General features: G+C 48.7%; 2 protein-coding genes and 1 long non-coding RNA gene across 3 annotated transcripts in view; 1 reads left to right on the top strand and 2 right to left on the bottom strand.

The window, feature by feature from the left end:
- bmpr1aa (bone morphogenetic protein receptor, type IAa) overlaps positions 1-6996 on the bottom strand; it is a 27200-nt gene extending 20204 nt beyond the window's left edge. Inside the window, exon 1 of the mRNA XM_007577008.2 lies at positions 6737-6996. The gene's annotated coding sequence lies outside the window, so the exon portion shown is untranslated. The remainder of the gene's footprint in view (positions 1-6736) is intronic.
- The window catches only part of LOC107833657 (uncharacterized), a 22139-nt gene extending 11268 nt beyond the window's left edge, over positions 1-10871 (top strand). The window contains exon 3 of the long non-coding RNA XR_001659425.1: positions 10324-10871. This is a non-coding gene — a long non-coding RNA (uncharacterized LOC107833657). The remainder of the gene's footprint in view (positions 1-10323) is intronic.
- Positions 10872-11069: 198 nt separating this feature from the next.
- The window catches only part of LOC103155360 (LIM domain-binding protein 3), an 18442-nt gene continuing 14173 nt past the window's right edge, over positions 11070-15338 (bottom strand). The window contains exons 5-10 of the mRNA XM_016663460.1: positions 14644-14852; positions 13485-13851; positions 13231-13411; positions 12224-12344; positions 11476-11591; positions 11070-11409 (exon numbers count right to left, since the gene is read on the bottom strand). Of these exons, the coding sequence (XP_016518946.1) occupies positions 11320-11409; positions 11476-11591; positions 12224-12344; positions 13231-13411; positions 13485-13851; positions 14644-14852 (1084 nt within the window). The 3' untranslated portion in view covers positions 11070-11319. The remainder of the gene's footprint in view (positions 11410-11475; positions 11592-12223; positions 12345-13230; positions 13412-13484; positions 13852-14643; positions 14853-15338) is intronic.

Below are 15338 nucleotides of genomic sequence, written 5' to 3'. Positions count from 1 at the left end.
CGATCGATCGGCACACCTCTAGTTTAAATCACATGAAACTGATTCAGTTGAAAGTGATTCACCTCCAAAGATTCAGTTTAATGGAAGTGATTCAGGTAAAATGAATCATTTCAGTGGAAAAAGAATCAGTTTGGGTCTCAGCTGGAACTGCAGCAGCAGGAACCAGAAGAAGAAGAAGAAGAAGAATGGCTCCTCTGTGCGCTGGCTGCCATTACTGCCTTTATTTATCTGCTGAGCTGCAGCGCTGAGGAAGAGGAGGAGGAGGAAGAGGAGAGGGCCGGATTGCATGTTTTCCTCCTCGGCTCAGCCACTCTGTCTCCAGGACGATGGGGGAGGAAGAGGAGGAGGAGGAAGAGGAGAGGGCCGGATTGCATGTTTTCCTCCTCGGCTCAGCCACTCTGTCTCCAGGACGATGGGGGAGGAAGAGGAGGAGGAGGAAGAGGAGAGGGCCGGATTGCATGTTTTCCTCCTCGGCTCAGCCACTCTGTCTCCAGGACGATGGGGGAGGAAGAGGAGGAGGAGGAAGAGGAGAGGGCCGGATTGCATGTTTTCCTCCTCGGCTCAGCCACTCTGTCTCCAGGACGATGGGGGAGGAAGAGGAGGAGGAGGAAGAGGAGAGGGCCGGATTGCATGTTTTCCTCCTCGGCTCAGCCACTCTGTCTCCAGGACGATGGGGGAGGAAGAGGAGGAGGAGGAAGAGGAGAGGGCCGGATTGCATGTTTTCCTCCTCGGCTCAGCCACTCTGTCTCCAGGACGATGGGGGAGGAAGAGGAGGAGGAGGAAGAGGAGAGGGCCGGATTGCATGTTTTCCTCCTCGGCTCAGCCACTCTGTCTCCAGGACGATGGGGGAGGAAGAGGAGGAGGAGGAAGAGGAGAGGGCCGGATTGCATGTTTTCCTCCTCGGCTCAGCCACTCTGTCTCCAGGACGATGGGGGAGGAAGAGGAGGAGGAGGAAGAGGAGAGGGCCGGATTGCATGTTTTCCTCCTCGGCTCAGCCACTCTGTCTCCAGGACGATGGGGGAGGAAGAGGAGGAGGAGGAAGAGGAGAGGGCCGGATTGCATGTTTTCCTCCTCGGCTCAGCCACTCTGTCTCCAGGACGATGGGGGAGGAAGAGGAGGAGGAGGAAGAGGAGAGGGCCGGATTGCATGTTTTCCTCCTCGGCTCAGCCACTCTGTCTCCAGGACGATGGGGGAGGAAGAGGAGGAGGAGGAAGAGGAGAGGGCCGGATTGCATGTTTTCCTCCTCGGCTCAGCCACTCTGTCTCCAGGACGATGGGGGAGGAAGAGGAGGAGGAGGAAGAGGAGAGGGCCGGATTGCATGTTTTCCTCCTCGGCTCAGCCACTCTGTCTCCAGGACGATGGGGGAGGAAGAGGAGGAGGAGGAAGAGGAGAGGGCCGGATTGCATGTTTTCCTCCTCGGCTCAGCCACTCTGTCTCCAGGACGATGGGGGAGGAAGAGGAGGAGGAGGAAGAGGAGAGGGCCGGATTGCATGTTTTCCTCCTCGGCTCAGCCACTCTGTCTCCAGGACGATGGGGGAGGAAGAGGAGGAGGAGGAAGAGGAGAGGGCCGGATTGCATGTTTTCCTCCTCGGCTCAGCCACTCTGTCTCCAGGACGATGGGGGAGGAAGAGGAGGAGGAGGAAGAGGAGAGGGCCGGATTGCATGTTTTCCTCCTCGGCTCAGCCACTCTGTCTCCAGGACGATGGGGGAGGAAGAGGAGGAGGAGGAAGAGGAGAGGGCCGGATTGCATGTTTTCCTCCTCGGCTCAGCCACTCTGTCTCCAGGACGATGGGGGAGGAAGAGGAGGAGGAGGAAGAGGAGAGGGCCGGATTGCATGTTTTCCTCCTCGGCTCAGCCACTCTGTCTCCAGGACGATGGGGGAGGAAGAGGAGGAGGAGGAAGAGGAGAGGGCCGGATTGCATGTTTTCCTCCTCGGCTCAGCCACTCTGTCTCCAGGACGATGGGGGAGGAAGAGGAGGAGGAGGAAGAGGAGAGGGCCGGATTGCATGTTTTCCTCCTCGGCTCAGCCACTCTGTCTCCAGGACGATGGGGGAGGAAGAGGAGGAGGAGGAAGAGGAGAGGGCCGGATTGCATGTTTTCCTCCTCGGCTCAGCCACTCTGTCTCCAGGACGATGGGGGAGGAAGAGGAGGAGGAGGAAGAGGAGAGGGCCGGATTGCATGTTTTCCTCCTCGGCTCAGCCACTCTGTCTCCAGGACGATGGGGGAGGAAGAGGAGGAGGAGGAAGAGGAGAGGGCCGGATTGCATGTTTTCCTCCTCGGCTCAGCCACTCTGTCTCCAGGACGATGGGGGAGGAAGAGGAGGAGGAGGAAGAGGAGAGGGCCGGATTGCATGTTTTCCTCCTCGGCTCAGCCACTCTGTCTCCAGGACGATGGGGGAGGAAGAGGAGGAGGAGGAAGAGGAGAGGGCCGGATTGCATGTTTTCCTCCTCGGCTCAGCCACTCTGTCTCCAGGACGATGGGGGAGGAAGAGGAGGAGGAGGAAGAGGAGAGGGCCGGATTGCATGTTTTCCTCCTCGGCTCAGCCACTCTGTCTCCAGGACGATGGGGGAGGAAGAGGAGGAGGAGGAAGAGGAGAGGGCCGGATTGCATGTTTTCCTCCTCGGCTCAGCCACTCTGTCTCCAGGACGATGGGGGAGGAAGAGGAGGAGGAGGAAGAGGAGAGGGCCGGATTGCATGTTTTCCTCCTCGGCTCAGCCACTCTGTCTCCAGGACGATGGGGGAGGAAGAGGAGGAGGAGGAAGAGGAGAGGGCCGGATTGCATGTTTTCCTCCTCGGCTCAGCCACTCTGTCTCCAGGACGATGGGGGAGGAAGAGGAGGAGGAGGAAGAGGAGAGGGCCGGATTGCATGTTTTCCTCCTCGGCTCAGCCACTCTGTCTCCAGGACGATGGGGGAGGAAGAGGAGGAGGAGGAAGAGGAGAGGGCCGGATTGCATGTTTTCCTCCTCGGCTCAGCCACTCTGTCTCCAGGACGATGGGGGAGGAAGAGGAGGAGGAGGAAGAGGAGAGGGCCGGATTGCATGTTTTCCTCCTCGGCTCAGCCACTCTGTCTCCAGGACGATGGGGGAGGAAGAGGAGGAGGAGGAAGAGGAGAGGGCCGGATTGCATGTTTTCCTCCTCGGCTCAGCCACTCTGTCTCCAGGACGATGGGGGAGGAAGAGGAGGAGGAGGAAGAGGAGAGGGCCGGATTGCATGTTTTCCTCCTCGGCTCAGCCACTCTGTCTCCAGGACGATGGGGGAGGAAGAGGAGGAGGAGGAAGAGGAGAGGGCCGGATTGCATGTTTTCCTCCTCGGCTCAGCCACTCTGTCTCCAGGACGATGGGGGAGGAAGAGGAGGAGGAGGAAGAGGAGAGGGCCGGATTGCATGTTTTCCTCCTCGGCTCAGCCACTCTGTCTCCAGGACGATGGGGGAGGAAGAGGAGGAGGAGGAAGAGGAGAGGGCCGGATTGCATGTTTTCCTCCTCGGCTCAGCCACTCTGTCTCCAGGACGATGGGGGAGGAAGAGGAGGAGGAGGAAGAGGAGAGGGCCGGATTGCATGTTTTCCTCCTCGGCTCAGCCACTCTGTCTCCAGGACGATGGGGGAGGAAGAGGAGGAGGAGGAAGAGGAGAGGGCCGGATTGCATGTTTTCCTCCTCGGCTCAGCCACTCTGTCTCCAGGACGATGGGGGAGGAAGAGGAGGAGGAGGAAGAGGAGAGGGCCGGATTGCATGTTTTCCTCCTCGGCTCAGCCACTCTGTCTCCAGGACGATGGGGGAGGAAGAGGAGGAGGAGGAAGAGGAGAGGGCCGGATTGCATGTTTTCCTCCTCGGCTCAGCCACTCTGTCTCCAGGACGATGGGGGAGGAAGAGGAGGAGGAGGAAGAGGAGAGGGCCGGATTGCATGTTTTCCTCCTCGGCTCAGCCACTCTGTCTCCAGGACGATGGGGGAGGAAGAGGAGGAGGAGGAAGAGGAGAGGGCCGGATTGCATGTTTTCCTCCTCGGCTCAGCCACTCTGTCTCCAGGACGATGGGGGAGGAAGAGGAGGAGGAGGAAGAGGAGAGGGCCGGATTGCATGTTTTCCTCCTCGGCTCAGCCACTCTGTCTCCAGGACGATGGGGGAGGAAGAGGAGGAGGAGGAAGAGGAGAGGGCCGGATTGCATGTTTTCCTCCTCGGCTCAGCCACTCTGTCTCCAGGACGATGGGGGAGGAAGAGGAGGAGGAGGAAGAGGAGAGGGCCGGATTGCATGTTTTCCTCCTCGGCTCAGCCACTCTGTCTCCAGGACGATGGGGGAGGAAGAGGAGGAGGAGGAAGAGGAGAGGGCCGGATTGCATGTTTTCCTCCTCGGCTCAGCCACTCTGTCTCCAGGACGATGGGGGAGGAAGAGGAGGAGGAGGAAGAGGAGAGGGCCGGATTGCATGTTTTCCTCCTCGGCTCAGCCACTCTGTCTCCAGGACGATGGGGGAGGAAGAGGAGGAGGAGGAAGAGGAGAGGGCCGGATTGCATGTTTTCCTCCTCGGCTCAGCCACTCTGTCTCCAGGACGATGGGGGAGGAAGAGGAGGAGGAGGAAGAGGAGAGGGCCGGATTGCATGTTTTCCTCCTCGGCTCAGCCACTCTGTCTCCAGGACGATGGGGGAGGAAGAGGAGGAGGAGGAAGAGGAGAGGGCCGGATTGCATGTTTTCCTCCTCGGCTCAGCCACTCTGTCTCCAGGACGATGGGGGAGGAAGAGGAGGAGGAGGAAGAGGAGAGGGCCGGATTGCATGTTTTCCTCCTCGGCTCAGCCACTCTGTCTCCAGGACGATGGGGGAGGAAGAGGAGGAGGAGGAAGAAACCTGATCTCCTCCTCCTCCACCGCCGCCTCTCAGCCGCCTGAGAAACCCGATCCCGGCTCTGCAGCAGGAGGCTCAGAGGGGGAGGAGAGGGAAACTGGGAAAACTGGGAAAACTGAGCCAGGAGGAGAGGGAAACTGGGAAAACTGGGAAAACTGAGCCAGGAGGAGAGGGAAAATGGGAAAACTGGGAAAACTGAGCCAGGAGGAGAAGGAAACTGGGAAAACTGAGCCAGGAGGAGAGGGAAAATGGGAAAACTGGGAAAACTGAGCCAAACAGAGAGAGCCAAGAGAAACTGGTAAGACTGAAAAAATACTCCAGGAGACAGAAAATTTGGGAGAACACTCCAAAAGGAGAGGAAAAACCAGGAAAACTGGGAAAACCAAACCAGAGCAGAGAGGATGGAGCAGGAAGATAGATCTGCTCCACAGGAACGTCCTGGATTCTCCAGGAATGTCCTGGAATCTCCAAGAACGTCCAGGAATCTCCAAGAACCTCCAGGAACGTCCAACGTTCCCATCCATTGGACAATCAGCTGCTCCTCCAGCCAATCGCAGCCCGGTTTCTCTGGAGACGGAACCAGAACCAGGAAGTTCCAACTGAACCTTAGCTGAGCTTCCTGCTCCGATCCTTAGGAGGAGGATGGGTGGTGATGTGGGCTGGTTGGTTCTGATGAACAGGTTGGGAATCCATCCTGGATCCGGAAAAATCACCCAAACATCCACCTGGTTCTGATCCGATTCATGCCAACATGAACAGGATACATCACTAAAGGTTCTGTTACAGTTTCTACCAGACATCCAAGACCAGAACACCAGAATTCAACATCTGGATCTCAGAACCAGAACGGTTCTGGAACTGGGCCCAGTTTCACCTCAACAGGAATAGTTTCTCTGTTTCAGAGCCTTTTCACAGAAATTAAAGCAAAATGTGATAATTTTACATGTGAAAACAGCTGGAAACGACCTGCAGAAGGTCCAGACAGGTGATCTCAGCAGAACCCGAACAGAACCGCCAGAACATGTCGGGTTTAGTCCAAAAATCAGATCCAGTTTCAGGAAAATGGCCCGGAAAAATGTAGGTGTTCAAAACACCTGATCTGTACTGAGAAGGTCAAATTTCTGCATCTTTTAGAGGGTTATAAACCGTTTTCTTAAATAAAATGTTTTATTATTAATAACTAAACATGTTTACGGTAATGATCCTGATATTAAACCAGCAGGGAGGTTTCGGTTTAGAAAGCAGCTGAAAATGAAGGACCGGCCAGGTGAGCTGAACAGACACAAAACCACCAGAACCGACCCACAAACATCCTGACTGAGCCGGACTTCCACCAGAACCAGCACAAACCCAAACATTAACCTGGAAAAATCCTGATTTTCCTGACGTTTTCCCAGCGGAGTTAGCCGCGGAGCTAACAGGCAGGAATGCGGCTAATTAGTGGTAAACAAACTTTATAAAGTTCGATTAAAATCCTCCAGTCAATCCTGCCCAGGGTTGATAAACTGAAATAAAACACGTTTTAATGTTTTTAATTCTTTGATTTGATGCTTTAGACATAAAATCAGCTGGAAGACGAACTGCGCTTAGAACAAACTTTTTTCCACGACGGCAGGATCCGTCTATGTCCTGGCGCCAACTCAGAGACCCAATCTGTTCCCCTGACTCCGCTCTCATTTCAGTTCCCTCTAACCAAACCCACCGCTGGAAAAGGTTTCTAACATGAAACATAAAGTTTTATCACTAAATCCGGGATAATTCAGTGGTTCTGGAGGCTCGGCCGCTTTAAATCTGGGCTGTTTTCCACCCACGGGTTGCGGCGCTCCAGCACATAGACGGAGCTGAGGAGACTCGGCGCTGCAGGTTAGGAGACAACTTCTGGGTTAAATTAGGTTAAATCTGCCCTTACCTTTATATTGATCTCTTTAGTCTTTATTCCCAAATGATTCCAGGATTCTCTTCCAAACAATCCAGATAGATAAATCCAGAGCCGGGGACGGCTGGGAGCGATCAGAAAATCTTATTTCCAAACGTTTTTCCAGAAATATTTCCAGGATCGGTCCTCCTTCCAGCTCCGCGATCTCTCACTCTGTTGCTGCTTGTTACAAACCTGGCAGAGATCCTCTCCCAAACAGGACGCCTTACTCTGTTTCTGCTGCTGCCATTACGAAGGAGAGGAAAATGCGACATAGATCCTCTCTAAAACACAACTCACTCTGATTTGTTATTGCAAAATTGAAGGACAGTAAATCTGACATAATTTTTTTAAAGGATGCCTTACCTTGTGTGATTTTTGTCACAGAAAATGTTGCTTTCGATTTATTGTCGCACAAATCTGGAAGCTGTTCCCACATAAACCCCTACTATGCTAATAGATTGTTAGCATTGTACTTCTTTTTGGCTTTTTGGTCACTTGCCGCCATGTTGGATATTAAACTCTAGGTTGTTCAGTGAGCTCAGTATCCCAGATTCCTGATTTCAGCTACAGTTGCTGTTTTATTTCAATTTTCAGAGAATGAAAACAGTGAAAACCAGAGTGAAAGAAAGCTGGATTTTCAAAGTAAAAGAAACTAAAATTTACATTCAGTTAATTTTCATAAATTGTTTTGATAAACAAGGCCACACGTATCACTGTACATCTGGAAAGTATCTAACTCAATTTACTTTACCTACACTTTGTTAAGCTACCTTATTTAAAACTGTATTAAATTAATCTGTTTCATCAATATTTTACACAGAAATACCTTGAGTTTATTAAAAATAAAAACAAGAAATTAAATATTACATAAATATTGAGTCCAACTTAACATTAAAAAGGTACATATTTACAATTTAATTAAATTGAGTTTAATATAGACAAGAAAGCACACAGTAATACAAGTTTACTTTAAATAACTAGCTTATAGCTACTTCAATTTCACAATTTAACAACTTAATCTAAAATTATTATTGAATTAGAACTGGGTGGAAAAACAGTGAGTGACAGTAAAGTTCAGTCAGTTTCACAAAGTTTAGCTTTGTCATCTTTACAAATAAAGTAATAATTATATTTTAAAAAAATCTTTAAGAAAAATAAAACTGCAATTCTTTGGTATGTTATAAAACAAGCAGAGTGAAACATCTTTGCATATTTCCTCCTCTGTGTAAATTGCCGCCCAGTTGTTTTGGACGGGCTTTTATTTTGAAATCAACACCAAAGGTGACTCTGCCTCCCTCTAGTGCCAATAAATATAAATATAGACTGCGGACTGTTGCAATAATTGTCCGTTAAAAGTGAGTAATTGTGATTTTGACATCTGCAGCTCAGATTAGTCAGAGTTTCAGAAACCTGAAACAGGAACTGAATAGAGGTCAAAAAGACAGAACAGAGATAATTCTCCTTATTTTCAATTATTTAAATGTTTTCCATGGTTTAAGGAATCTGGTTTGACCAACGAATGATTAGATTTCAAAGAATGAAACGACCAGGTAATTGTGCTTGAGGTGCTCTCTTTATTCGTTCTATCCACCTGTTAACATGAGACCAGGCAGCTTGAATTCAAACGGTGAGGTTAGCACTTCTCTTTCTGTCTAGACTAACACCGACATGCTGCCACACGCTGCTCTGCATGCACACTGCATTCACCCTGAAAATAAACCGTATAAAAGGACGAGACGGAGTAAAAACTCAACACAGATCATGTACCAGTCGGGCCGAACGAGGCGGAGAAAAAACCGAGTCCGACACGAACGGAGCTGCTGAGAAAAGGCACAAAGACTCACTCTGAACGACTCGGATCTACGCACAGAAACTCTAAAATAATCTCTAAAACAGAATCAAACATTCAGTGAAACAGAGTTCACTCTGCAGAACTTCAGACTGTTTTAGTTCAGATCCTTAAACCACCACTAGATGGCGCTAAAACGAGACAAAAGATAAAAGAGCCTAAAAATGGGAGAATGTTATGAGAAAAAGACATAATTTTACAAGCAAAAAGGTTGTAATAATACAAGAATTAAGTCAAAATATTATCAAAATAAAGTCGTAATAGTATGAGAAAGAAAGTAAATAAAGTCAGAATATCACAACAAAAAAATCCTACAACAATAAAATTTAAACAGTATGAGAATAATGTCATAATATTTTCACAATAAAGTTGTAATACAAGAATAGTCCAAAAACACCAGAATAGAATCATAATACTACAAGAAAAATTTCGCAATATCGCAAAAATAAATTCTTAATAATATAAGAATAAACTCATATTAGCAGAAAAAAGTTGTATAAACGACTAATACCAGAAAAAATTTTTATAATATGAAAATAGTCATATTACAAGAAAAAGGTCAAACAACCGTAAAGTCGTAATAACACCAGAAAGAAGTCAGAATATTATCAGAATAAAGTAATAATTTTATGAGAACTGACATGTAAAATCAGTCTTGGCGCTGCGTTAACATGAGGAATGTTCAGTATGTTGTGAAGTTCTGCTTTGGTATCCATTTGACAAATAAGGAAATAATATTTTAACATTTATTATCAGGACTTTGAAACGACTGAATCTATTCAGGAAGAAGAACCACAGACTGGCTGAGAGGGCCACATCAAATCTTCACTACTCTGGCCAGACTTTGCTCCAATTTAAACATTTTCTCATAATCTTACGACTTTCTTCTGGTAATATTATGAGTTATCTTTGTAAGTTAAAAAAAATTTCTAACACTCCAGCGGACTGAGCTGACTTGTCTCACATTTTGTCAGGTGGATTTTGGTGACACCTGTGGCCACTGAAGGTACTGCTACTGGGTTTTAGAATAATCTGTTCACACAGCCTAAAAAAACACGGATCAGAAATCATACTGCCTTTGTTTTGCTCCATAAATAATACAAATTTAAATTATAGATCTGACTTTAGTTACTTTTTTTTTTTTTGGTTTGGTACAGCTGCAGTTTCTTCAGCGGCCAGTAGAGGCTGCTACAAACAGGTTCATGAGTATAAATCCATAAATAAAAAGCATTTTACCCCAATAATTAGCAAAAACTTTGTTAATTGTAACAGCTTTCATGATTTCTGTGAGAACGTTAAACCAAATTACAGAGTCAGATCAGAAAACACAAACCAGTTGTTACAAACATACAAGGATTAAAGTCAAAATAACTTTCAAACATTGTTTAAAACTGTTGTGATGCTGAATTACATCCCAGGCTACTCAGCCAACGCAGCGGCAGTTTAGCAAACGTAGCATTTAATATTTAATATTCGCCTCTATGCAGATGATTCTGTCCTGTTGGCCGATGTTCTTTCTGGTTGACAGCAGAGGTCTGGATATTAACAGAAACCTGCTGAGACTGGTGCTGACTGACTAAAGGAAACAGCAGAGATGGAGGTTAAAGATAGATCTAACTGCAGTTCTTCTACTGGCCACAAGGAGACGCTAAAACAGTATTTATAGTTAGCAGCTTTGTTTCTCTGGTCCAAAATAATCTCAGTTCCAACCCAGATTCTTCTGGATCAGAATCTGGTTTCTGATCCAGATTCTGATCAAACTTTCAGATTTACCGCTCCTCCAACTACATTTTTATTTTTTTACTTTTATTAAATGTTAATCAGGTTAAAAAAGCAGACAATGGAGAGCTGATTGTCTGTCTCTACTCTCATTCCTGTCTGGATTATTTCTGTGTTTGTGTGTAATTTACCTGAAGCTGCAGCAGCCTCTTGTAATCCAGAGGAAGTGGTTCTGAAGTTCTGCAGTGTGAACAGACCCGTTACACCTGAGCGTCTGATCTGCAGCAGCTCAGACACGTTTACAGTTCAGATAGAAAAAAATCTAAAAAAACACTTCAAAATACACTCAGCGATCATAAACAGAAAAGGTTTCAGCTGAAGACGGAGGAGGATCGGCTCCATCAGCTCAGCCTGCAGCAGCGCCCCCTGCAGGTCTTCACAGGAAACGGCTCGTTATCATTTCCTGGGTGTTTGTCCTGTTGGGTCTGAGATGAAGCTGCTGCAGACAGAAAAGCTTCACCAGCAGAGAGTTTCTGGATCTGATGCTGTTGAGTTCAGTGATCAGCACCAGAACCAGAACCGAACCCAGAACCGAACCCAGAACCGAACTCCTCCTGTTGAGCTCAAAGCGTCTTTATACATAATAAAAGTCATAAAGTCAAACAGGCACATCTGCAGGTTCATTAAAAAATAAAAACATGAAACTATGATTTCTGTCTAGAATAAATAAAATGGCACAGATTTAAAATCTAAAACTTTGTGTTAAAACATCAAACTTTATTAAACGACTAAAAGTGACGTTAAAAATTATTTGTTTTCCAGCATCAACCCATCGTCTGTAACTTGAGGGATTATTCTGCCCTGCAGCCGCAGCTTGGAGCCGGCTGTCTCTGACCTGAGCCCCGGTCGCATGCAGCAGCAGGACTTCCTGTCTGCAAGCAGAATCATCATCAGCAGCAGCAGCAGCAGGTGGTTAGCATTAGCAGGCTGCTCGGTCAGCTCAGCTCTACACGTTGATGGCGTGGGCGTGCTTCTTGCACAGAGGCTTGTCCTTCTTGGAGTAGAAGGGCTGACCCTCCAGGTTCACGTGGCACACCTGCAGAGACAGCAGCACTTAGAGGATGGCCTGACCTCTGACCTCTGCCTCTGAGCCGACTCTTACCGCGCACACGAAGCAGGTGTCGTGCCAGGTGTGGCCCAGAGCCTCGATGAACTTATCTCCAGCCTCCACCGGGAAGTCGCAGCCATGACACTTGGTACTGAACAGGGCGACGTAATCTGACAGAGCAGAAGGAACAATGCTAAGCTGCTAACGTGCTAACAGGCTAACATGCTAGTATTTGCTGCAGAACTGCTAAACAAGGTCATGGATTCCAGCAAATTTACCATTTTTATTCCAAGGATCAAGGATGCTGAAGCTACAAGTGGATCAGTCAGAACCAGTGGTGGGAACACTTCTGCTAACCTGCTAATAGCAAAGGTTGTAGCTCAGCGCTTTAGCGTTTTTGCTAACTTTGAAATCACACACTTAGCTTCTCCTAAATTTATTATTATGGATGCAATTTAAATTCAAACAGCAGATAAATTCAAATTTATCATTGGCTTTAGCATTAGCTTTCACCTAAAAATTAGCGAATCTACATAATTTTTATAATTAGCGCTTTGGAGTTAGCTAACTTTTCAGTTAGCAGCACCACCACTGAAAGCACTAAAATGATCAAAGATCCATTTATGAAACAAATCTTCATCTCCGTGACAACGAAAACAGCTCCTCTCGACCAACGTAAAGTTTCTCCTCCACTTTAACCAGCAGGACCAGGAGAGACCGTCACCATGTCCCCGTCTGTCCTCTGATTGTCCGTCAGGACCATGTCCCCTGTCCAGCATAGACCCGGCTCCGTCCCCACTACCTTTCTCGCAGTACGGCTCCCCGTCCTCCATGTGGAACAGGCTGTTTCCAAACGGTTTCCCGCAGGCGGCGCACACGAAGCAGGTGGTGTGCCACGTCTGCCGCAGGGCGTGCATCACTTCCTGCAACAGCATGTCGTCGTTTTTTCACTGAGAAAAACACCAGAGGCAACAAACAGCAGAGGAAATACTAACCAAGGCCTCAGAAACTCAGAGACGTATCATGCAAAATTAACTTTTTTAGCCCTTAAATCTATTTCGCATATATTTTGATTTCTCTGTTTTCTGTTTGGATTTCTCACCAACCAATTTCACAAAGCTGCCATTTTTATTTCTTGCAGTAATTTCGTAGTCCAAGTTCAAGGATGTTGAAACTACAAATGGAGGTCAAAATGTTTGGTCAACCCATATAACTCATTAGAATCATCCTCCAGCATCAGAACCGCTTCTCAGCACCAGGTCACATGTTTTTTCTCTTGGAAATGTTCCCACATCAGAGGAGGACTTTCTATTTGTTTGTGCCAAAGACAAACGCTTCAATGACCTTCAGCAGCACGAAGAAGGATTCAGCAAAAGACTGGCGGTCAGTTCCTTCCGTGTGTGGAAACGGCGACGCAGCAAAGCCACAAATGAAACTTTAATTCAGACATGGATTATTGTGTTGCTATGACATCCTGGTCATTGCGTTGCTAGCAGTAGCAGCATGTCTTCTGCTATTGCTAATGTTAGCGCTGTATGCTAGCGGTTAGCTCCCTGAGGACGGAGCCATCCTGCATGTTTCTTGTTTTTGCCATTTTTGTCTTGCATTCAGTGACATTCTTGGTGCTAGCATTAGCAATAGCTGGCTTGCTAACTATGTCGAGACTTTGTTTACAAACGTGTTCATTCATGTTAGCAGTGATCCCGTTCCAATCAGCTCAGAACTTTAAAGTCAAAACACAAACAATGTGACTTTCTCACCAGTACATTAGAAAGTCAGGATGACCTATGACCCCCAGGTCTGCCTCACCCCCATGATCTTGGTGTTGCAGCGGGCGCAGGTCGGAGCGAAGAACTCCTCGTAGCAGTTCTCACAGTAGACGTTGTTCTGCTCCTCCACGAAGCTGACGTCGGCCAGGGAGACATGGCAGTAGTGGCAGTTGAACTCCTCGGGGTGCCAGGACCGGCCGAGGGCCACCAGGAAGGGGCCCCTGGGGACCACAGCAACACCGTCACACACTGCGGACCGGAACGAGCCGCTGTGATGAACGCCGAGGCCCCTACCTAATGACGCTGTTGCACGCTGAACACAGAGGCGTGCGGCTGCTGGCGGCGAACCTCTCTGCTCTCTGGGCCACGCCCCTCGCCACAGGAAGGAAGGGGGCGGGGCTCGGTGTGACAGGGGCGGGGCTGGGAGCGGGCGGCCTGGCGGGGGACGGGTTGGGGATGTACGCCGGCGGGGGCGGGGCCGCCTGAGGAAGCGGCTGGACCTTCACGGAGGAGCTGGTGGTCTTACCCGGGTCGAACTTATCAGCGAAGTTGGTGTCGGTCACCCAGGGCGGTCGGTTGGCGGTGGAGGAACCCGGAGGAGGGGCGGCAGGGGGTGGGGCCGGGGCGGCTGCTGCAGGGCGGGGCTGGGGCGGGACTGGAGCTGCAGCCACAGGCAACATGGGCGTTAGCATAACGTCTGATAGCATCACAAGCTGAACAGAGACCTTTTACCCAACACAGACAGCCTAACTCTGAAAGCGCTTAGCGCACTTAGCTTCCTCTAAACTAAATTCTAAAACACTAATTTACCTGAGTATTTTTTTAAACTTTCAGTTGAATGAAGTTTGACATTTGGCTGAAGTTTTGGTTATCGACTGTTAAGAATTCTTCCAGTTTGTTTATAATCATGCTCTTATTTTGAAGTCTGTTTACGCAGCAGTTCCATTTCCTGCCCTCATAATGGTGGAGAACATCAGGTAGCGAAATGATTTGCTACCCAGAATGCATCACTGCAGAATAGTAAACAGTCTAGCGTCTCCTGTCCTTCGTCCTGTACTGTGGTTGATTACCTAAATCAGCATCGGAGATAGAAAAACTCAACAGCTATAAAACTGAAGCCAGGAGTGAAATAACTCTGGTTTTAGCATTAGCTTCTCTTAAATACAGCGTTACTATAACGCTTTTAAATAAGCTTCTGCTGCATACAGTGAAGCACTTTAGCACAACTAATGTTTATAAGTGCTTTAGCAACTAGCATGGTTAGCTTTGCAGCTAGCTATACCTAGTAGTGTACTGAACTCAACATGACCTTAACTTCTGCTGAAGCCTTTTGAGACTCTGAGAATCAGGGATGTGACCTCTGACCTTCCTGCTGACTGCCAGGTGTTCTGGTTACGGCCTGATATCTGCTGATGTGCGCCCTCTGGTGGCCGCCATATTCATGCTCCCTCACCTGGCTGGGAGGGGTAGATGCAGGCCGTGCTGACCACCTTCGGGGGGGCGGAGCCAACGGGGATCTGGATGGAGCTCTGCTGGGTGGGCGGGGCTTGAAGTGGGGGGGGCTGCTGGTAGAGCGGGGGCATCGGCTGGAACTGCTGCAGCATTGGCTGGTACTGCTGAGGGGGCGGAGCCTGGTGCATGGGCGGGGCCATCCCGTACTGGCTGGAAAAGCACAGAGACACGTTGAGGTCGAAGGTTCAACTCCCACAGCAGAGCCTTCATGTGAAGGAGGAGTCTTCATCACAGACTGTCCTCTGATTGGTCAGGCTACAGAGCCTCTGATTGGCTGCTTGGAGTGACCAGATAGTGCTCTCTCCATCCAACCAACCATCCAACCATCCCGAAGTTTCTTCAGGAATATTTCTGCCTCTTTAATCGACCAATCAGCTCAGCAGGCGACCTGATGTCCCACTCTCTGTGAAGCACTTAAACGCACCGCCTCTCTCTCTGCAGACTGAAATCCACAGGAAAACTCCCAACACTTCCTCACCCTCTGACCTCTGCTGCTTCCTGTCAACCTTCTACATTCACAATAACAAGCTGCTGATGATCTGCTGGAGTTTCATCCAATCAGAGGACGGATCTGCTGGAGTTTCATCCAATCAGAGGACGGATCTGCTGGAGTTTCATCCAATCAGAGGACGGATC

The sequence above is a fragment of the Poecilia formosa genome, unplaced genomic scaffold (assembly GCF_000485575.1).
Source record: "Poecilia formosa unplaced genomic scaffold, Poecilia_formosa-5.1.2 Scaffold422, whole genome shotgun sequence".
Classification (NCBI taxonomy): domain Eukaryota; kingdom Metazoa; phylum Chordata; class Actinopteri; order Cyprinodontiformes; family Poeciliidae; genus Poecilia; species Poecilia formosa.
The sequence above is the reverse complement of the archived record's forward strand: the minus strand, read 5'-3'. Positions and strand labels throughout refer to the sequence as shown.